The sequence below is a fragment of the Tachypleus tridentatus genome, chromosome 11 (assembly GCF_004210375.1).
Source record: "Tachypleus tridentatus isolate NWPU-2018 chromosome 11, ASM421037v1, whole genome shotgun sequence".
NCBI classification, from domain to species: domain Eukaryota; kingdom Metazoa; phylum Arthropoda; class Merostomata; order Xiphosura; family Limulidae; genus Tachypleus; species Tachypleus tridentatus.
In genome coordinates, this window is record NC_134835.1 from 37645372 (window position 1) to 37670416 (window position 25045).

At 35.7% G+C, this 25045-nt stretch overlaps 1 protein-coding gene across 1 annotated transcript in view; it reads left to right on the forward strand.

The window, feature by feature from the left end:
* LOC143231339 (uncharacterized) overlaps positions 1–15045 on the forward strand; it is a 36277-nt gene extending 21232 nt beyond the window's left edge. The window contains exons 4-8 of the mRNA XM_076465884.1: positions 1421–1571; positions 4764–4971; positions 6780–6995; positions 10270–10482; positions 13082–15045. Of these exons, the coding sequence (XP_076321999.1) occupies positions 1421–1571; positions 4764–4971; positions 6780–6995; positions 10270–10482; positions 13082–13392 (1099 nt within the window). The 3' untranslated portion in view covers positions 13393–15045. The remainder of the gene's footprint in view (positions 1–1420; positions 1572–4763; positions 4972–6779; positions 6996–10269; positions 10483–13081) is intronic.
* The last annotated feature ends 10000 nt before the right edge of the window (positions 15046–25045 follow it).

Below are 25045 nucleotides of genomic sequence, written 5' to 3' on the forward strand. Positions count from 1 at the left end.
TGCAAACATTTGACCATGAATGTACTAAGAGAAACTACATGCTCTTCAAAAGGTTAATGGTTCCTAATGAATAAAAATGGTAGAAAAGTGATATAAAACATCTGTGAGCATTCGCCAAAAACATTAACTATCGTGAAAAGAAAATAACCAAAGGAAATGTTACCTGAAAATCAAAGTTACGAGGAAAGAAAAAAACATGAAAAGACCGAGGTTCATAATGTACCTGATCCTCATACAGGTCTCATTACTTCAAAACATCGACCAAGCAACCAAGATCTATGTAGAAAAGCATTCTCTAAAATAGTTTCTAACCTATGATCTTGAATATAAATGCACTTGACAATAGATTCACGATCACTTTAATCTTTTCATAGATACATAAAATTGTGCATAACGTATGAGCTGCAAAATTTAAACTACAATTAATGGCAATCTCGATGTATTTGACAATTATTACGAAAACTCAAGAAGATTATTGTTTAAAATAAACTTAAAGAAAATTCACAGGGATGATGTTCACCTACTATATAAATAGTGTTTTTCCAACAGTGCTGGTGATAGGTTTATTTTAATTAGTTTATATTGTTCATTATCAACTCGTAAGCTTATACATATTAGCTAGAAGGTTTAATAGAATCAAATGATCCAGTTAATAGCTAACGATGACGATACAACATTTTATTTAATGAAACATTGTATAAAGTAATTACGGTTTGGGTCAAGTTTTGCACAAAGCTACACGAGGGCTATCTGCGATACCCGTCCCTAATTTAGCAGTGTAAGTATAGAGGGAAGGCAGCTATGCATCACCACCCACCGCCAACTCTTAGACTACTCTATTACCAACGAATAGTGAGACTGACTGTCACATTATAATCCCTTTACAGCTGAAAGGGCGAACATGTTTGATGCAATGAGGATTCGAACTCGCAATCCTCAGATTACGCGTCGAGTGCTTCAACCATTTGGCCATGCCGTGCTTCGGGGGGCGTATACGTACACTGTTACTTGTTGTATTGTACACCTTTCGAAAGGCTCCAACACCTGGGCAGCCTCTATATGTTTCGAAATTACTATTAGCTAATTTCTAAATTCAACAAATAAGTAGTCCGGGTGTACAGCTACACAGAGCAGAGACGTTGACGGTGTCCTCTGTGTTCTGTTTTAAAGTTTTTAGTATATATATATTGAAATAAGAAGAAAGTTAACATCGTGTGACACTTGCTGGGTTTAGTAACGCATATTTCATTCATTTCTGATTACAGTATGTACAGTTCTAAGTCTTTGTATTAAGTCTTTGGGTAAACTACAGTTTGAGCGCAGGTGTATAAATCTCAAATATATATATCAGTTTCGTAAAGGGAACTGTTATACAATGTGTCTTGTTATAATTCAAAATATCCCATCAAAATATTTGTAGGGTTCAAAACATGGCAACAGAAACGAAGAGTGTAGTAAAACTCATAATCTCAGCTGAGGATGTGGAATCAAACCACAAAAAAAGTCAAGCAGAGGAAGGAAGCAGAGTGAAAAACAGCCAGTACTACCGGATATTAGAACAAGGAAAAAAGGTAAAAATAGTCTATGCTACCAGATATTACAATAAGAAAACAATATTAAAATAGCCAATACTATCTGAGAATAGAATAAAAAACAAGGTAAAGAAGAGCCTATAATACCTGAGATTAGAATAAGAAAACAATACTAAAGTAACCAATATTATTTGGCATTACAATAAAAAACAAGATAAAGAACAGCCTATAATACCTGAGATTAAAATAAGAAAACAATATTAAAATAGCAAATATTATCTAGCATTATAATAAAAACAAGGTAAAGAAGAGCCTATAATACCTGAGATTAAAATAAGAAAACAATATGAAAATAGCCAAAACTATCTGAGAATGGAATAAAAACAAAGTAAAGAATAGACTATAATACTTGAGATAAAACTAACCGAGTGTGTTCTAATGATTAGCGAGTCTGAACTCTAAATCCGAGAATTCACGATTTGGAGATGTATGATACACTAACGCAACGTCTAATGTAAATATTTCCATCCTTTACTATCCCAGTACCCCTCTAATCAACAGAAAAATCAGTCATTATCGGAACTATAAAGATCCAATGTATGAAGAAAAAAAAACAGCTTCTGAATATTTAGGATTATATATTAATGGAATCATTCCAAAGTTGAATGGGAGTTGAAGCTTTCAAAAGTGTAAAATAAAAGTACTTCAGAATAAAAATTCAAATTTTATTACGTTCAGCTGTGTCAACATAAGGATTTGTCAAGATAAAAGAGGCTGAAATAAGTAGAATGATCATGTTATTTATGATAATGGTATATCATAACATGCGCCGTAGTTCACATCACTCAATGTTTGTTCAGTTCAGTTGGAAGGATAAAACTACATCTTGACAGTTAGACGACTGATTTTCGGTACTGTATCAGTCAGAGCACATTTTAGACCCGGCATGGCCTAGCGCGTAAGGCGCGCGACTCGTAATCCGAGGGTTGCGGGTTCGTGCCCGCGTCGCGCCAAACATGCTCGCCCTCCCAGCCGTGGGGGCGTTATAATGTGACGGTCAATCCCATTTTTCGTTTGTAAAAGAGTAGCCCAACAGTTGGCGGTGGGTGGTGATGTCTAGCTGCCTTCCCTCTAGTCTTACACTGCTAAATTAGGGACGGCTAGCACAGATAGCCCTCGAGTAGCTTTGTGCGAAATTCCAAAACAAACAAACAAACAATCAGAGCACATTTGAGGGCTCCTTTCACTTCTAGTTTGCTTTGCGCTTTGGTCTTGATGGCAACAAGTGTTGATAAATCGGTTTCACATTTGTGTGTAGTTTAACAATGAATCAAATCTTTTATTGCCATGGATCTCAAGACTGGATGCTCTCTGCAAATTCGTAATCAAAACGTGAATTTTTCGATGTCACTGAATTCAGCTTCCAGAATGGAGTCCTATCTTAAAGACAAATATTCCATTTTTGCCCAGATGTTATCATGAAATAGTACATTGTCTCCCAGAAATGAAGGTATCAGATTCCAAGCATTTTTTGTTCTCTCTTCTGTTTGCGGGAAATATCTGGAGATTGTTTCATGAACAGAGCTTAATGTTTTTTTATTTCATCGCGGAAGAGACAATTACTGTTAGAAGTTTCCAATTAAAAAAACATTTCAGGAAACATACTGATATCACCAGCAATCACTCTTTGCTCATATAGCTGGAGTTTCCAGAAAATCCACTAGCTGTCTCTTGGGCCATGAAGCTTCAAAATGGGAATTAACATCACAGAAAATGTTTTTAAGATACGCCAGTTTCAAGATAAGCTGGTTGTCTTGAAACTTTCAGACAGTCTTTACCTTTTGCTGAATGACTTTCTACAAGAAACGTTGCAATTTGGTATTTCGACTCAAAAATACAGTTTAGACGACTTTATTACGAATTCTGAGCGTTCCCGTGAATTATTGTTTCCACGATGCTGTGGAAGACCTTCAAAAGGCCTACTTGAAACGTTTTCACACCCAAAGTATATCGATGGATAACGCAATCCATGAAACGTGATTTCTAATGCAACTTATTTAACAATGGCATCAAATTCTGAGTTAGCAGTTAGCACTGAGAGTGCACCATCAGTACACACTTCAACTAAATTTGTTCATTGCAAACCTTGCTTTAGGAAGAAACTATGCTGAGATGACGACATCCTGCCCCGAGGGGCTGTTGCCAGACATTTCAATAAAAGAAATTCGTTTTTCAAGCAACTATTCATCATATAATGCCTGATAACAACAATTTGTTATTATGATGCTATATCAGTGAACTGATCCAGTTGCATTGATCCAGGATGTCTTCACTCATTTCATCAATTCGATGCTTCATTGTATTGTCAGAAAGAAGACCTGTTCTAATGCCTTAGCTTGAGTTTCAGAACAAACTAGCTTTACGGAACCCACCATTCATAGCTTGATGACCTATTACCATCTAGTGTATGCATGACATTTTGTACTGAGCAATGCAAAGAGCAACTCGGTATGACATTTCCAATGCACTGGAGTTCGTTTGTGCAAAACGGCCTGATGTCCCGCCATCGGTAACTTCATTTATCCTTGAAAAAGTCAATGTCTTTGTTTTTTAATTCTCCATGAAATTGCTCAAAATGCCTTCTCGTCTTACTTTCCGAACTGAGCACTTGTAAACAGGGGACACACTGGGTTGTTTTATTTTCAGCGTCTTTCTCGATGAGGTTTGTGAGGAAAAGAAATCTTCAGGCTATGCTCATTTACATAATGACCTGGGAAAAGAATAAATCTGAACTTTAGAATTTCAATTATTCACAAATGTACAATAAATTTCACAGTGACTGGACTCGCCATTCTTCTTTACAGTAAATAAAACCGAATACTTTCTCACCTCAGCACATACGTTCAAAGACTACAACATGTCACGCAAAGAAATAGGCTTAGTAGGCTAAGTACTTAGCATGAAAATAATATTTATCTTTTTTCACACAACAGGAAAGTCATTGATCACCAACGTCCATTTCCTGTTGAAAATACCTAATTACTACAAATGGTAATTTCATACAGTTTAGGGGCCATTACTATATTCGATTACTTAGATAGTAAACAATTATTCAATGTCTAAAAATTACTTAGCTGGTTATACTAAAGTTATTCAGTTTAAAATCCTCTTAAAGTTAAGACAGCATAATTTCAATACTATTATTTTCTAATCCTTAATTCGTCTTTCAAGGCTTCTTGGATTGCCTGTGTTGTGTCATCACTTGCTTTTATCCTATGTTCCGGTTCATTAGTGTTCGTCTTGAAGTATCTGACTTTAGTTAAAGAATTTTACTTCCCATTCTTCATCACAACTGTTCGAGTTATGTTCACTCTTCTGGTTTTAGAAGTCCTTCGGAACCTGAAACTTATTAATCTCTCTGTTTTGACACTGGAAGAAAGTAAGTAGTATTGCTATTCATGCTACCAGTTGTAAATGAAGTGACGTTGGTGTTGTAACTGGTGTAACCAAATAGAGTGTATTAATTCAAGTTATGATGTATGTGACCGGAACTGTATTTATCCAAGACTGTAATAAAAAATAACCTTTTCTGTTCACTTCTAGTTGCATAATTTGTCTAAAATTTATTCTGTGTGTTTGTATCTATGGTGAAACTACAAATCTAACACAGCAACTTGAAACCAATCATAGTTGTCGTTACCAACTGGATTTTTACTGTACATTGTGTGATTTGAAATACAATTGACCATTCTCAATATTGTCCTAAAAAGTAAAAGTACGTAACATGTTAGGCCATTTACCTTTTTGGACTTCAAACAAATTACCATTAGTATCAACCCGTACAACTTTTCAATTCCTATTCACCGACTGCAGTGTTGGCACTGAAAAAGATATATTATGTGTAGCTAAAAATTAATAAATTTCAAGAATTTCTTATCGTATTTGCGTCACCCCAAAATATAATATCTTTTCATTCGTGCAGGACGTATTACGTCTTTAACAACAGTAATGCACAAATTTACTCGTACAAATTTAGACAGAGAAATGTTTTACTTGTAATTACGTTGATTAGTTTCAAGGGACAGTTACTTTACGTGTATTGCTGCAACTTTTACCTGCTTCTGTAAACCAGCTGTCATGGAGTGCTTGTGTTTTAAATTGTTTTACCTTGAACAGATCACACCATTTTATCTTTTCAAGTGTGCTGTCTTTATAAACAAAAATTCCCTGAACAGTCCTTTATCCTATTTACAATTATTCGTTTTTATAGAAACAAACATTGTTTTCATTGAGGTATATATTTTTAATCTCTTTACTCAATTCCATATAATGCAAATACACTATTTTTGGCGACCAGTCTTTCTTATTTTCAGGAAATGAACACAAAAAAGTGCCCTCTTATAAATGTGGTTAATATTTTATATCTTTTATTAGGTAACACAGAAAAATATGTAAAACTATATGTATTTGGAACGTGCTCCACTGGATCTGTTTAAATATGATCTCAAATCTTAATTGTAAAACTAAACTTCGTAAACACCTAAACTTTTTATAATTTTAATTATATTTTCTCGTAAAAAGTGTTGTGTACCTGCTGTAGTTTTTTATATCTTCTTATTTCAATTAACCAACAAAATGATCAAATTAGTTTCTCTGTAACTGTGTAATCGTTAATAGGAGTCTTAGAAATAAGAGAATTGATGTTATAGAATGGTTTTGTCAGTCAGCTTATATCAGTCCGATTGAAGATTTACGGGCTGATTTAAACCGATTAACGAAGATTGCAAGCCAAATCAGAAGACAAACTTTTTTAAGTACTCAAAGTACTCAGTCAACCACTAAAATCATGAAAAGTTCAGGTATTTACGAAGCGTGGTGTTAAAATTAAGGTTTGTGATCATATGTGAACAGATCTCGTGGAGTACGTTCTAAAGACATATAGTTTTAAATATTTTTTGTTATCTTATAAAAGATATAACAAATTAACTACATTTTCAAGGGAGACAACTTCTTTGTGCACCTCTTGTATATTTTCTTATTTTTGAGGATAGAAAACATCGCCGAAGCAATAATTATGTGCTTTATTTTTATTAGTGAGACCTCTTAGCATGCAACGTATCATCGCTTCGAAAAGCATTGGTTAGGTTTAACGAACACAATAATTTTGAAGTTTTACACAATTGATTAACGTGTAAAGTGTGATATTGGTCAAAGAAATATTACACTTTTGGTATCTTTTTATTTCAGGCCAGTCATTTTTATGGCCAACTATTTGTTATATCGTTCAGATTACGACCAGTTTAGCAGCGTTGAAAGGAATGTCTATTCCTCTTTACACCAGCATCAAGAGATGTGGTCCTTTGGTTAACTTGATTTTATCAATCATGTTACTGAAGAAGAAGACACCAAGTTGGTTGAGTCAAGTGTCTGTGATCTTAGCTGCTATTGGATGTATGATTTCAGGTAAACTGAATCTAAACAAGTTATACAATAATTTTTTTCTATTATTATTAAATACTTTCTGGATACTACAATACAAAATATACTGCATTATTTTGTATTAAAGTTGTAATTTTATACATGTTAGTGATGCAATTTATAGCAACTACGAGAATGTCTGCCATGCTAAAGCTATGTCTAGGCAATTTAAATAAAGATCATGATTTCAGACATTTTAATGACGCACTTTATAGCAAGTGTGAAAGCGTTTGCCACGCGTGTCCGAGCGATATGTAGGTCATGCTTTTAGAGATTTCAGTGACGAAGATTCTAGCAGTTACGAAAGTACCAGAAACCAACAGGCCTACAATTTCTCATAAACAGCGCAAATTGTTTTCTCAATGTTCTTTTTTAATTTGTTTACTTCGGATTCAAATCAAGAGGTGGGTGAGATACTACTTCATATCTCTTTAATGGTCTCCAACAAGTAACTATCCCGTGAGTATTTCGTCAGTGCTAGAAGTTATCAGTTAGGATAGATGATGAAACAAAAAATATTTCCCTATAGAGGGCTGACCACTGGGACAGAGGTAAGTCTACGGATCTATAAAATAAGGGGTTTGATTCTTCTCGATGAACACAGCAGATAGCTCGATATGGCTTTGCAATAAGAAAAGCATAAACACGTAAATACAAAGGACTACAATTTAAAATTCAGAGTTAGTAGCAACCAGGTAAACTATCGAGGAGGAAGGGGTTCAAGTTAATCTGATATATTATCTGATAATAATCCTCATCTGGGAAGACCACATTCCCATTAGCGAATTCAAATATTGTTGTATGGAAAGGGTTCCTTGACAGCAACTTAATGGTACGAAACTAATTTCGCAAAGCATTAAAACCTGCTTAACCAGGTGTGAAGTTAAAGGAGATATTAAGAAAGGACACAATTTTCCGATAAGATAAATATTGAGAAATGTTTTTCGTAGAGGATTCAAACTAAAGATTCTTTAAAATATTTAAGGGTTACATATTAAATCCTACCAGTTGGGGAACCATTAAATAGACTTGGCCTTAAAATTTGTGATAAAAATCGTGTAAATTTTAGATGTTTGTTTTCTATTCCGTTTAATTTGTTCACTTTGAATTCGTAAAGAGTGTATAAAAATAGATTTTCAGATCTGTCTTTTATCTAAAAAAAAGCCACATAAATATCTCAACTATTTATCAACGACATGATAAAGGCGACGAGGCATGCTGTTGATGAGGTTATTGATGAAATTCGTTGTGATTTCATCCCAACTTATCACTAGGAGGCGCTGCAACTCAGCTGCTGTAGCTGTTTTATGGTCGTGGCTAGCAATTTTCCATCTCAGTTCTGTACAACAGTTTCAAATTGGATTACAATCTGTTAACTTTGTTGGTCATGGCAATCGTGAAACGACCTTTTGGTATGGCTTATTCACAAACTTTATGATAACTAGTAAGTGTATTATGATCAAATTACCCAAAACATACAGACTTGGCCAAAATGTTTTCATATTTTGCAACAAATAAGATCATTGTTATTAATACGAAACACAAATACACTTGGCGCTGTCACACTGGGAAATGCATGCTATACTTAAAAATCTTCACATCTAGTTCGCATGATGAAACGGATTCCATTGACAACATGAACGATTTATTAGAGCATCAAACATTTTAAATTCAACATTTCACTAACCACAACAAAGCTTTATCAAAACATATACAATGACAAAATGTAACATCAAATTATTGTAAATAGCAACTGTGCCCTTATATAAATTCATATTAAACATTCATTGCTTGGTTGATCCTCACTCCAATAATCTTTGCAAGGCGACGAGGCATGCTGTTGATGAGGTTATTGATGTAATTCATTGTGATTTCAGCCCAACTTATCACTAGAACGTGCTGCAACTCAGCTGCTGTAGCTGTTTCAGGGTCGTAGTTAGCAATTTTCCATCTCAGTTCTGTACAACAGTTCTCAATGGGATTACAATCTGTTAACTTTATTGGCCTTTGTAATCTCAATGGGATTACAATCTGTTAACTTTGTTGGCCTTAGCAATCTCCTGGTTGAGATAATTCTGTACAATACGTTTACTGTAGGCAGCGGAAAAGCTATTCTAGAACAAAAAAAGCTATTACCAAACTTTGCTCTAGCATATGGCAGAAATATTGTTTCCATGTGGTAAATGTTGGCTTGGCCCTTGACTTTTTTCTTTCGGAGGATGTTCATTGTGAGAAAGACCTTGTTCCCTTGACTTTTTTTCTAGGTGAACGACGAACACAAATCCTACCATCACCCATAGCAAGCCCAAAACAGAAGTAATCTGGAAAGCTAACATGTTGTTAGTGTCCTAACTATAAGTTGTCATGCTGGCTTGCCCGCATGGTGATAGTGGTGAATTCTTGCTAATATCTGTTTGCAGATAGCTCTTCTTCAAAAATAACTTTGTTTGGATAGTCTCTTATTTACTTTTCCTCTGAATACCCTGAAACGAATATATTCATGCCATTCCTGTTGTAAAGTGTTACAAGACTTCTTTCAGCCTTGAACTGTTAATCTGAGCAAAACATGGTAATCTGGAGCTGTGGTTTTTCGACGTCTGCCAGTAGAATTGTAACAAAGTTTTCTCTAGTCCGATGACGTCTCATAATGCTGGATACACTACACTAGGTGTACCTTACTGTTCTTGCAGTGTACATTTGCTTCACACATTTTCTGGACAGTCGAAAAATTTGACGCACTATAAATTCCGGAAAGAGACGAGTCATGACTATAAGCCAAATACAGAGACACTGTATGACCAAAGCGTTGATCTGTTTCTAGATAAATTATATCATAAGCTCTCCATTTTATACAAAACAGGCGTATTTGGTCGAACAAATGTCCCAAACAACTTATACAGATCAGAATAAGTGCATGTTTTTTTCAATAATTCGTTGTTACTACTCAGGCATTTACTCAATATAATTACTTCATATCATGCACGCACACAATAATATCAACATGGAGTAGTACGCAAATATTTTGACCAAGACAATGTATTTTAGGGATCTTCATCTATTTAAGTATACAAAATACGCTACTCATATGGTATGGCAAATGTTTGTTTGAATTTTAGAACTAATTAGACGTATTGAAGCTATTCCAAATTGTAAATAAAAGTAATTGAAGTTGTAATTTAAAGCTGTTGTATTATAGTCTTTTCCGCTGAATGAAATATATTAAAATATATTTTAATTTATGTTTCGTTTCAATTTTTAGGAACTGGTGAATTAACGGTGAACTATCAAGGCTATGTCAATGTTGTAGTGTGTCTCGTTTCTAAATCATTTTATTTTACCTTAGTTGAAGCTCAAAACTACAGAGTTTTAAAATTTGTTCAACTCCTCTGCTACAACTCGCTTCCTATTCTACTGTTTATGTCCTGGTTTACAGACGAACTAGGTCAAGCTTTTAGTTTTCTTCATTTCTCAGGTATGTGTAATCGACATTTGTTTTGTTTTCAGTATTTTTCACTGATTATTATTTTAAAAAATTATTGAGAGGATAAATTTAAAACCTATTATATCTTAACCAAGTAACTCTATCGTTGCTGTGTGTGTATATTTTTGGTAAATGAGCAATTTATCTCCAGAGAAAAGTGTGTGTCTGTGACAAACATGCGACTAGTTAGTTCTAGGAGTTGGAGGCTGAGAATGTTATTATTTGTAAACAAGAAATAAATAATAAAACGCTTATGAATGTCGATCGTGCAGCAGGTTTATCAACAGAATCCTTGCACTCCCGAATTTTCTACATAATAGTGAATAAGCCAGAGTTTCACAGTACAGATTTAATAGTATCAATTACTACATTTCTAAATATAAATTTAACTTAAAGAGATATCGATATTACAATAGATATATGATAGTAAATCCGTCACAATATTTTAAGATAAACGTACTGTATGAGTTTAAATATCTCAATAACTTTCGTGCACTTATTGAAAACATATTATTATTATTAATCACATAAATCATATTTTATTTATTATACAAATAGGCATCGCCCTGTCAGTAGCTGACACAGTATAGCCGATTACTTAAATACTCTTATTTGGAGTTCGATCCCTACAACCGGTACAGCACATTAAGGAACGTCGCACAAAACATAAAGAAACATAACACTGTAAAAGCAGAAATTTCACATTTGTATGAATCGTTTTGCTTTTTGTCACATTGTCGTAAGTTTAGTAAATGGTCCGGCATGGCCAGATGGGTTAAGGCGTTCGACTCGTAATCCGAGAATCGCAGGTTCGAATCCCCCTCACACCAAACATGCTCGCTCTTTCAGCCGTGGGGTATTATAATGTGAGGGTCAATCCCACTATTCGTTGGTAAAAGAGTAGCCTAAGAGTTAGCAATGGATGGTGATGACTAGCTAAATTAAGGAAGGCTAGCGCAAATAGCCCACGTGTAGCTTTCCGCGAAATTAAAAAAAAAGCTAAATGCCCAACATTTACGTAAATTTTAATTCCACGTACATGAATAGGTTCGAGTCTACGATAAGTTCAACATCGACATCTTATCGTGCAGCTTTGTGATAAATCACTTCTTCTCATTTTAAATGTCCCAGTGGATCAATCTTAAACCTGCGGGTTTAGAAACTAAAAATCAAATTTCAATACCTGCAGTGGACAGTGCACAAACGACTTACTGCGATTAAGAACAAACAAACAAATACCCGAACGTTTCATATTTGTTTTGAAATATGTACATGAAGAATGAAAGTTACAACTTTTCATAAAGAATTAACGTACTATAAGAGTATCAGAATGTTTTGTTTTATAAATGTATCTGCTCTTTCCGTATTTCTCGGACAACTTCGTAGCAAATTTTTGTGATTCCTGTCTGTCCATAGCCTAGTGGTAAACTGCTGAAACTTGTTATTCACGCGGTCTGAAATGTTCTTTTACGTGCTTAAATTTGTTTGTTTGTTTTTGAATTTCGCACAAAGCTACTCGAGGGCTATCTGTGCTAGCCGTCCCTAATTTAGCAGTGTAAGACTAGAGGGAAGGCAGCTAGTCATCACCACCCACCGCCAACTCTTGGGCTACTCTTTTACCAAGGAATAGTGGGATTGACCGTCACATTATAACGCCCCCACAGCTGAAAGGGCGAGCATGTTTGGCGCGACGAGGATGCGAACCCGTGACCCTCAGATTACGAATCGCTCGCCTTAACCGCTTGGCCATGCCGGGCCTTTTAAGTGCTTAAAAAAAATAAAATTGAAACGTTAATTGTAATAACCAATTTTGTCCTAATATACGTTTTATTGTGATATTTAAATGATGTATTACACATTTTTCTATGGGTGCCTGATAAACTTGTCTGATCTTCTAATAAATCGTTCATGATGTCCATAAGACCCGTCTCTACACAAATTATATATATGAAGATTTTGACATCCTTAACTTTATTTGTATTTCATCTTCACAAAACAAACATTTTGGCCAAGAATGTATCAGCATTATAATCAAAATATCAAATAAACTTGTCTCTCTTTATGTTATGGGGTATTTTGCCTATATTTCAAGCTATAGGAAATATGAAAATGTTGTCTCTAATAAATAGCACTACAACAAAACATTAATTGATATTTCTATGTATGATTAAAAATAATTATAATTTTGTTTATAAATAATCAACACCAGACAAGAAAAAAACGTTTGTTTACTGAAAGTGAATTAATATTCCAATTTAAGAAACAAGAATACGTTTTTATATGAAGGGAGCAATCGATGTGAAAGGATTCGACCGGTCACAATATAAGAAAATTAATGGAAGGTCTACTACTTTCTAAATGTTTCATAAACAGTTTAATTCTTTGTAAAATGTCTAAATTCTTTGTTTAGAAGAAAAGATCCACATTTTGTTGGGGGGAAAAAGTCAACTCTAAACTAATCTGTACAATTTACATGCTTATTATAAAATTCGATAGTTCAAATAATGCTGAAAATAAAAACACAACTAAGTATAAGAATGGCGAATTCAGATTGTTCATGTAATCATATACGTTTTTCTGTATTTTCCAGATCCACAAGTTTTGACGCTGTTTGTCTTGACTGTGGTAATTGGCGCTTGTCTGGTGTATGTTGAATTTCTCTGTATCACACTAACTTCTGCTCTCACTGTTTCGATTCTTGGTACAATTAGAAGCCTCTGCCAAATCATCTTAGGATTTTTCTTAGTTGGAGGAGCTTCTACGAACACGTTATTCATAGTGGGAATCAGCTTGAATTTTTTCGGAGGACTGCTTTACCTCACTGACAAGTTACTAGCAAAAGTTAAATATCGTTATAAATACATTTGTTTTCGAAATTTCTTTATCAGCTGTGACTTATAAATCGATATAAAATTGGTAATAGTTTTATATTGTAAAACCTACTGAACTAGTATGGAAAAAAAACCTCTTCAGGAATTACATACGACAAGGAAAGTTTATGACTGAAATTCTATTTCTTTCTCTTCCTGAAACCAAATATTGGGCCAGAAAATAAAAATTGGATATAATTTGTTCTCACTCTTAATAGGTTATAATATCACACAAACTGCCAAATTTTAAACTTGTTAGTGTTATTATTTTATTATTACTTGCTTAATAAGTCCGTTATTAATAATCATTCAGTTAGTACTAATTTCAATAGTATTCGATGCTTGATTTAAAATCTAAAATAAAATCTTTAGAAAAATATATCCACTTTATAAGCGCGAAACTAAAAATGTTCTTTATAATCTTTATTCTTATTCTTAATGACATTCTTACTTTCTGACAGTCAAATATACTGTTTTATTGGCTCGGCATGGCCAGGTGGGTTAAGGCGTTCGACAAATATGCTTGGCCTTTAAGCCGTGGGGGCCTTATGATGTGACGATCAATTTCACTATATGTTGGTAAAAGAGTAGCCCAAGAGTTGGCGGCGGGTGGTGATTACTAGCTGCCTTCCCTCTAGTCTTACATTGCTAAATTAGGGACGGCTAGCGCAGTTAACCCTCGAGTAGCTTTGCGCGAAATTCGAAACAAATATAGTGAACGTATGAGCAATAATAAGAAAGCGAAAATACTTTTTTCCCTGTTAATCTTTTAACGAAACAAAACACGAGAATAAATATTAATTTTGAAGTAAAATCAGAATATGTAGTCTGTGCTCCTGGTCAGTGATGTTATCATACATTTATATTTATAGAATTTAATGTTTTTGTATTTCCATCTTGATCAATATCTGTAAGTTTAGATGTACAAATCTGATATTTCTATGATGAACTTTCAGTAATGAAATATCTTATTTTCAAGTCAAATTTTAGGCATTTGTAACAAGTTTTTTAGTGTTCCACTTTAATCAGAAATAAGATTGCCAACCTGAAGAGCAACTTATGTGGACGTGCTAAACTAATTATCCTAGGTTTCGTATATATTTTATCATATAAGAAATTGTTATTACTTACAATCGTGTAAGCTTCACAGGTAAGAATTTTCACAACCGTTTCTTTAAATATGATATAAAGAGAAATATCAAATGTTCATATAAACTTCTAAACATTTGTTTGCTCTTAATTAGATTATTAAAAACAACACAAAAACAACTTATAATCGATTTTCATGGTCAATTTGTGACTTTATTTTATGATGCTGAATATTAAACATTGTTAAAAAATGTTCCACTTTTTCCGTCAATATAAGTATTGTAAAAATGTTCATAAAACGTTACAGTGTAGTGGTTTGGTTTCATGCGACATTTATTTAACATTTCATGATAACATAATAAAAGATTAGCCGCAATAGACACTAGTTTAGAACCCCATGTATCTGATGGTATGTACATTTTAACAATAAAGGACGCTAGGTTTGAACACACTCCGTTACGTACTGCTTTTATGTTGTCCTACTCTGAATAAACTATAATGAAACATAAATCTCTGGTTTCCTCTAGCGGAATTTTGGTGTACAATGATTCAACGTCTGCTCGCGTAAACCTCATCACTAAGCCTATTTATTACCTCACTGGTTTAATAAAAAGTACTTTTTACTGTAAACTCATTTGGCGTTGATAATATTATACATTTTAATAAAAATATGATAATTAATAATTATATTTACCAATATTCAAATGCACAGAATGCCGTGGGACCTACGAGGTAAGTGCATGAATATTTTGAAGAACCACATATTATTTTGTGATAATTCGTTACATTACTTTCTCTTTACTATCTACCTAAACAAAAAGAACTTTTGGTATTTTTCTGTGTTTGTGTGTTTTTCTTATAGCAAAGCCACAAAGGGCTATCTGCTCAGCCCACCGAGGAGAATCGAACCTCTGATTTTAACGTTGTAAATCCGGAGACATACCGCTGTACTAGCGGGGGGCTGGTATTTCTCTGATGATTTGTATTAGGTAATGGTTAAGAACGATAATCTTCCATAATACAGTAGTTTAACCTAGCAAACCAAAAAAAAAAATAAAGAACATTGATAATTACAATATTAATTTCGATTTTATTTTACTCATCATAAACAACCTATATATACACTGCTGGCCAAAATCTTAAGGCCAATGAACATAAAGAAAAAATATGTATTTTGCTTTGTTAGCCTCAACTATTTATTTGAGTAGAGCTTCGAAAGATGAAAATAAAAATGGGAAAATAAAAATAAAAACCGTTTTTAGCATTTAATAGAAAAATGTGAACACTATAAAATTAGCCTAATTGCCAGCTGGTCAAATGTTTAAGGCCATACCAAAAAGAAGTCCTATACAGAGTAGGAAATGCCCAATGAAAGGTCTCAGTAGTGAGTTGCACGTCCGTCATTGCGAATAACTGCAAACATTCGCTTTGGCATGGTCGATATAAGCGTTTGTAGAAAGCTGGCTGGAATGTTAATCCAAGTGGCGAAGATGGCTTCACAAAGATCATGCACTGTTTGGAATTGGCGTCCATTTCTTTCGACTTCTCTTGCCATCCACCCCCAAATATTTTCAATAGGGTTCAGTTCGAGCAAACACACTGCATGGTCCAAAAGAATCACGTTATTCGACATGAAAAAAGTTCTTTCTCCTGCGAGCGTTGTGGATTGCAGCGTTGTCCTGCTGAAAGATCCAGTCATTTACACATCAGTCAATAAGGATGCTCTCTCCAACATGCCAACGTTGTCAACTGCTGTTTGACGCCGCTGTATAACCTAAAGCTCCATTGTTCCATGGAAGAAAAAAGCACCGAAGATCATAATAGAATCTCCTTCACCGTGTCGTGTAGAAAATGTCTCTGGTGGGATATCCTTATCGTACCAGTAACGTTGGAAGCCATCTGAACCATCCAGGTTAATTTTTTTCTCATCAGAAAACAAAACCTTCGTCTACTTTTCTACGTCCCATGTTTGGTGCTTCTCAGCAAAGTTTAACCGAGCTGTTTCGTGGCATGGAAGGAAGCATGGTCTTTGAAGGCGTTTATGGTTTTTAGAGCCTTCCTCTCGTAGATGCCGTCTTATTGTTCTTGAGCTGCATTCTGCGTCCGTAAGGGTCTTAATCTGGTTCGACGATCGGCTGGTGTCTTGCCGGACAACCCGTCGAATCCTCTTGCTCAACGCCGGCGAAATTTTCTTGGGCCGACCACTTGAAATTCTCGTTCTGTATCCCTCAGGGTCTTTTAAGAAATTTACAACAGTAGTTTTACTACGCCCAATCTCACCAGCGATGGCACGTTGAGAGAGATCTTGCTTTTGCAGCTCGACAATTCTGTCATGTTCAAACTCTGTCAACTTTTTAGCCTTTGCCATGTTTTTACCCAATGTAACACAGGAGATGTCAGTAGGAGATGTTGACAACGCTAATGCCTGAACACAAATGACTAAATTTCGTTACGAATTTACTGATTAACGCTTCGTTTCAGTATGGTCTTAAACTTTTGACCAGTTAGTATTTAGGCTAATTTCATAGTGTTCACATTTTCCCTATTAAATGCTAAAAAAGTTTTTTATTTTATTTTCCCTTTTCTTATTTTTATCTTTTTCATTTTTTTTTCATCTTTCGAAGCTCTACTCAAATAAGTGGTTGAGTCTAACAATGCAAAATGCATATTTTTCTTTATGTTCATTGGCCTTAAGATTTTGGTCAGCAGTGTATAATTTGTAAATTAAGTACCTCTGATGCTACTAATTTATCCGATAGACAAACTTTGTAAAACACTATAAACAACTCAGAAACACGATTTATCGTTCGATTCAATCTTTAACGCTAAGCTATAAAGGTTTTGGAAAATATCACTTCTCATTACTATCCCTAAAATAATAAGGCAAACCAAGAAAGGGTTAAGCTTAATACAGTAATGGAATGTTTATTATACGTAGAGTGTTTCAAGTTTTCATTTTCATCACAATGAGCTTATATTTTGATAGGATAACACAGATATTAATAAGAGGCAGAATAACAGTTCTCTAAAGATGAATATTATATTAAGCTCCAACTCGATCATGTTGAAGAAGACCAAAGCAAAGTAATTTAATAGATTCAAGAAGGCTCCCATAAAATGTGTGTGATCTGATGAAAGATGAACCTAAGATACGTATATGCCCAGCATGGCCAGGTGGGTTAAGACATTCCACTCGTAATCCGAGGGTCGCAGGTTCGAATCGCCGTCGCACCAAAGATGCTCGCCCTTTCAGCCGTGGGGTGGTAAAAAATTGACGATTAACCCCCTATTCGTTGGTAAAACAGTAGCCCAAAAGTTGGCGGTGAGTGGTGATGACTAGCTGCCTTCTCTCTAGTCTTACACTGCAAAATTAGGAACGGATAGCCGTTGTGTAGCTTCTTCGCAAAAAGCAAACAAACAAGATACGCATAGTTTCTGGGAGTAACTGTCATACAGAGTTAGTTTCTAGCTTTACAGGTTAAATCATAACATCTTTGGTACCTATTCTTCCAAACTAAATAAAAGTTTAATAAACTACTTCCTAATTACTTTTAATTCATTACTATTCGCAACGGACTAACGTTAAGTCCTTTCATGCTCTCAAACTACGTAATAAGTATTGAATACTTTAGAATCAGCCTTAGTCATCAGAGGTACAGTTTAACGGATTTACTGTTATATATTTATTTTAATATGTACGTTTGTTTTAATTGAATGCATGTAGCGTATATCGTTTGGCCCGGCATGGCCAAACGTGTTAAGGCGTGCGACTCGTAATCCGAGGGTCGCGGGTTCGCATCCCGGTCGCGCCAAACATGCTCGCCCTTCCAGCCGTGGGGGCGTTATAATGTGACGGTCACTTCCACTATTCGTTGGTAAAAGAGTAACCCAAGAGTTGGCGGTGGGTGGTGATGACTAGCTGTCTTCCCTCTAGTCTTACACTGCAAAATTAGGGACGGCTAGCACAGATAGCCCTCGAGTAGCTTTGTGCGAAATTCAAAAACAAACAAAATCCACTATGATTATCATTTGCAAGCCACAGTCTCTATCGTTTATACAATTCCGAAGAAGTCTGATAAAATAGTAAGTTTCTTTTTCAATATTAAGAATTTTCCTCTAGAAATAATTACTTCAAGCCCCTGAGATTCTGTAACGATCAGTTACAATACTGCACGATAACTGAAGACAAATCAATAACAATCGTAAAAATCAAGCTTCTTTAATACTGAAGCATCAGCATCCAGGTTTCTCATGCAATCAAAACCAATATTCTGAATACTTCAGAATAACAAAGTTTTGTGCCGTATATACGTATAAAGATAACCCAGTCACTTGGTATCGGCACGGAAAAAATCTGAAAGACACATTGGTTCTTGGAAAATTGGAAACACCAGAATAAATTATCCACATTCAATATGGTACTCATTAACGTTATTAGATTTGTGGTAATTAGGGAGAAAATAATCCGATTATGCTACCCAGGAGGGGAATATAGAGATGTAGGAGATAAAGTAAAAAGGACTCGCAGAGATGTAGTTTTTGTGGGCATGTAGAGGCTAATGATGTGAAGAAAGATATGTCAGAGGAGCTAATTAAGAAGTACAAGGGTATGACAAAGGTGAAGATATAGTCAATAAATTACTTAAATTCGCAAATGATATTAAAGTCTTGGATGTTGCTAGCTGTGAAGAGGATGCTACTGATTTACAAAAGTATTTAGATTGCTTAGTGAATTGAGTAAATGAATGGTACATGGATTTTAATTATAATAAATGGAAGATAATGCATTTGGGTTATAATAATTTGAATTATAATTAAAATTTGGATAGGAATAACTTTAACAGTGTTATGAAGGAAAGGGATTTTGATGGAATAGTTGATCATTCTCTAAGACTATCCAAGTAGGTTGGTGTTGTTAGTGTTAGGGCATATTGGATTTTAGGTTGAACCTACAAGTCTAAAGAGGTTATAATTTCATTGTATAGATCGTAGTTTTCCCACTTTGGAAAACACTGAATTGTTGGAAACGGTTCAGAGAAGGGTTACTCTAATGGTGCCTGTGAGGATGGGATTGACATACGAGGAGAGGCTGAAATCTCTCAAATTGTTTTCTCTTAAAAAGAGTTAAGGAACATCGGATTGAGATGTTTAAGACTATAAAGGGAATTAATACTTAATGAAAATAGCAGTACTAGGAGACACAAATATAAATTTTGGCAGGGTAGGAGTCACGTTCAGCTATGAGTGATAGGAGCTGCCTTTAAAATTTTTATTTATTTTTAAAATTATTTTAATTTATTTAAGAGGATGGGACAGCCAAGATGTACAAATAGGCCCAATATTGTTTCAGAGCATTATATGCAATTTTACATGATTACCAGTAATTCGGTACTTGTACCAAAGTCTACTTACACAACCAAACAGTTCTTTACCTGATCATCCAAGGCATTGTTTCATCAAAGTTTAAAAATACCAGGTGAAAAGATGTCTTGACCCAAAATACTGTAAATGTGAAAACATATTTAACATCAGCATTTCTTTTTTTTTTCTTTGTAGAATATGTTTTGATTCTTTCTTACTTTATACTTAACTGTACGGGCCCGGCACGGCCAAGCGTGTTAAGGCGTTCGACTCGTAATTCGAGGGTCGTGGGTTCGAATCCCCGTCGCACTTAACATGCTCGCCCTTTTAGCCGTGGGGGTGTTATAATATGACGGTCAATCCTACTATTCGTTGGTAAAAGAGTAGCCCAAGAGTTGGCGGTGGGTGGTGAAGACTAGATGCCTACCTTCTAGTCCAGTAGGTCTTAACCTTGTTGGTGGTACTGAACCCCGGAAGTTTCGTACTTGCATTCACTTCGTAATTGGAAAAATAAAATATGATTTTTTTCAAATTCAAAACATAAGTAGATATTTTATTAGTGCACAAAATGAACCATGCATCAGTTGCACACAAAATCACTGTGTTCAAAGAACAAAAACAACAAAACGTGAACTTCACACAAAAACAAAAACATAACTCAATGAAAATTTACTGCAAATCTATATGACTTTTGCTATTGCCTTTTAGAGACAAGTTCAGAAATACGCGACTTCACCTTGACAAGTGCCTCTCTCATACCATTTTCGCAACAAAGTCTGTTCCTTTCCTTCGTTTTTATGTCTACCATTCTCGAAAAGGATTGCTTGCAAAGATACGTTGTAACAAACGGTATGAGTATCTCAAGGGCTTTCTTAGCAATAAGAGAGTACACTACGATTTGGTAACACCAAAACGTTGAGAGCGTTGTTGTTCTGAAAATTTGCTGTTGAACTTGGCTCTGCTGAAGTTCAATGATTTCGTCGAGGTATTCATCATTGACATCTGCTGTCGCAACACTAAACGTGAACGGCTGTCTCACCCATGCTGGATATGACTCTCTGGTGGGAAAGTATCCGTCGAGAGATTTGCGAGCTCATCTAAGTGCATGGCAATTGCTTGATTCAGTTCCCCGGGAACAGAAATGTCTCCGATTTCAGACACATCTTCGATCTTACTTACACAGTCGTCCAGCAGAGGAAAGTTTGCGAAGTTATCATTTTCTGTTCGTCGTTTCCATAACGGTAGCTTTTTTTGAAAAACCTTCAGGTTTTCTTCCGCTTCGATGATGTTGACTCCACCGCCCTGCATCTGTTGATTGAGATAATTGTAATGAAGATATCGGCCATGTACGTCAAAATGAGAATGAACTCAGATTTTTCGAAGCAATCTGCATGATAATGTTGGTGCGCTCGCAAAAACAGAGTTAATTCCACACGCATGGCAAAAACACAATTCAGCACCTTTCCCCGGGATAACCACCGAACGTTAGAATGGTACAGAAGTACCTCGAATTCAGAGCCCATTTCATTACACAGCTCTTTGAAGATGCGGTGCTTCAGGGCACTATTTCACACAAAGTTCACACATTCCACTATAATTTTAATACTTCTGCCAGTTTTGAAGGCAAGGTTTTTGTTGCCAACGCATGCCTGTGCAGAACACAGTGCTTTACAATGATGTGTGGTGCATCGGCTTTAACCAGCGCACCAAAACCAGAGTTTCGTCCCAGCATGACTGGAGCTCCGTCCAAACAAACTGCAGAAACCATATCCCATGAAAGATCGTTGTCTCTGAAGAGGTCATCCATAAGTTTCTTCACGTTGGCTGCCTTAATTGTTGTTGTAAGAGGCTTACAAAATAAAAAAATCTTCTTTTATCTTGTCGTTCTTCACACAGCGCATGAATACAACAAGCTGGCTTAGACTGGAAACGTCGGTGGTCTCGTCGAGTTGAAGGCTGAATTTTGCTGGGCTTGAAATCATATCTGCAACTACTTGAGCCAAGATGTCATCGCTCATGTCATCTGTTCTGCTGCTGATGGTGTCATTTGAAAGAGGAATTTGGGATAACTTATTTTCAGCAGCTTTTCCCAGCATGATATTCGCCATCTTCAACGCAGCTGGTTTTACGAGTGCTTCACCAATGGTGTCTGGTTTGCCCTGCTTTGCGATCAAGTACGCAACTTCATACGATGCTGTGAGGATCGGTTTGTCGATGGGTACAAAGCTGTGAACAGACAAAGTAGCCTTTTCATCGAACCTGGCTCTCTTTACCTTGAATTCAGCAAGCGTTGTGTTCTTGTAGTTCCCATCTCCATGCAGCTTTAGGGAGTGTTCTCTTAGTTTTGCCGGTGCTAGACTAGAATTGCTCAACTTGGCATTGCAAATCATGCATTGAGTTCCATTATACACGTGAATCCATATTGTACATATTTGTCCGACCACTTTCTGTTTTTGCTCGACATAGTTAGTATGAAGGGATTGAAAGATCAGGAAAAAATCACAAATGACGCAGGATTATTACAGTCACAAGTCGACTGCTAAGCGCACGAAGTTCCCTGCAGCACTGATATTAAGGCCAAGTGATATGACGTGATTAGACGCAGCCAATGATGGGCAAGTGGAGCATGACATCACAAATCATACGAGTGAGGTGAACGGAACGGACACACACACAGTGTGTGTGTCTTGACCTCCGCCGAACCCCTGAGATTGACTCACCGAACCCCTGAGATTCGATTGAACCCAGGTTAAGAACCACTGTTTTAAACACTTCAGAAAGGGGTTGAAATGTTGTTTCAGTCTTACTGGAAGACGTCGGTTTTTTTTTCTTTTAAGTCAAGAACTATTATTGTTGTTTCATTGAAACTGATTCTAGATTTTAGAAGAGCGTAATATATATTTGTTGTGTTAAATGACACACACTTATTAATAAACTGCATACATTGATGATGTGTGAGTATCAGTAATAGGCCTACGGTGTTTCATAACACTGTATTCTTTATGGGTTCTCAAAAAGAAGTGTATTTAATAACATTCAAATTACCCGTTGTTCGCCATATCCATGCCAAGAGAGAATTACGATCAACCCAGAGCTCATCAGACAGTTTCAAATGCACGATATCACTATATATAGTAATATTCGTTGAAACAGTAATTGTTATAGTCAGTATATTATTAGCTGGATAATATTAAATGCCTAGCTTTCTCGATACTTTCAGAACTATTGTTCTATCCTAAAGTGCTTTTGTTTAGCTTGGATTTTTCTCTCTTTTTCTTATATTCTGAAAATAACTTTTTCATCTAGTTGAAAAGCAAAATAGTGTGAAATAGTCCATTCTTTTTAACAAAAAAATCACTGAAAAGACGTTTAAATTAATAATCTTTGGCTTAAGTCATAATGTGCAATTGTGGCAAGAAGCCTTAAACGTGCACTACGAAGGGGAACACTCGGAGTGGGAGAGACGTGTTTCCCTTAAATCAGCATATCCCAAACTTTCCCGATTCACGGCGCGCTTAGAGCTTCAGCAAGTTTTTCGCGGCGCCCCTAGACAAAGGGAAAAACCTAACAGTTCCATTTGTTAAGTAGTTAGGTCCTAATACTTAATAAGTATTTATGTCCTAACAACGGAGTAGCCGTTTGAAATAATAAGACCCACGCTGGAATAGTGGTAACTCTATGGATTTACAATGCTAAAATCAGGGGTGCAATTCCTCTAGGTGAACACAGCAGATAGTCCGATGTGGCCTTGCTATAAGAAAACACATACACACTTGAGAAAAATAATATACGTAAATTGAACGTAAAAATAATATTTGTATTTCATTTTTAAATAACTACAATTACTAACGGGATGTATGCGCTTGTTGAGCGCTGCACAGCTTCTGAAACCTTGGAGTCAGGTTTTAGTTTACTTGGAAACATTCAATCTGGAGCTAAAACTGTTTGACCTAATAAAAACTTTGGACAGTCTTCATAACTGACATTTACCGAAGTAAAAGAAAAATCCAGATAACTATCGTCATATTTCCGATTCTTCACAATTTTTCCACTGCTCTGTGGTTCGCCATTCCTGACTCCTACACTTCCCATTAATGTTCAAAAATCTTACCATTTTTATGCAAAAGGACTAAAAATCAACAAAATAATTCACTGACCTTCGATAGTTTGTTTGTTTTGGAATTTGGCACAAAGCTACTCGAGGGCTATCTGTGCTAGCCGTCCCTAATTTAGCAGTGTAAGACTAGAGGGAAGGCAGCTAGTCATCACCAATCACCGCCAACTCTTGGGCTACTCTTTTACCAACGAAAAGTGGGATTGACCGCCACATTATAACGTCCCCACGACTGAAAGGGCGAACATGTTTGGTTCAACTGGGATTCGAACCTGCAACCCTCATATTACGAGTCGAACGCCTTAACCCACCTGGCCATGCCGGGGCCTTCGGAGCGTTTATTATCCAAGTCTTTCATTTTTAATTCCTTCTCAGGAGGTTCTAAATCGTTACTATGATAACCTTAGCGAATACCACTTGAAGGTCTCTTTTTTTGTCCTCCGCTTGTACAGCGGTAAGTCTACGGATTTACAACACTAAACTCAGGGGCTCGATTCCCGTCGGTGGGCTCAGCAGATAGCTTGATGTGGCTTTTTGTATGAAAACACACACACACTCACTCCTCTCTTTTTTTTATTAAGCTCAAGATAAGGAAAATCTTCTAGTGCGATTCGCGACCTCAGTTAAAACTTTACATATCTCGTCTTTTTTTCCAGTTGCTACTATTCATCATTATGAATTCTCTACATTTATTTACGAGTGATTTCTCATTATCATTCACGCTAGTGTTAATTCGTCACCCTTCAACAATGAACCGTTCAATAATATTGAGTAAGAATTAACAGAACCCCTGTGAAAGCTAGCACATTACTCCATTCAGTTTTCTTTCCTTCTCAGGTTTTGTTGACGTGGTTCCAACTTCAAACTCTTCATTTGTTCTAACAACTCGAAGAACTTCACTTCTCATACGACTTTGTCACAGTGAAACTATTTTCTCCTTTTGCTATTCCTGCTTACGTCAATCAACATCTACCTTATGTCTTTTTTCCCTTTTCTTTCGTTGAAATACTGTCTGTTACATTTGTTTCTCAAACCCACTTTCTGATGTTGTACCTCTTTCTTGTATATTAGATCATAAGGTTTCATAACAATGTGGAATTTCTATACTACCTGAACTTAC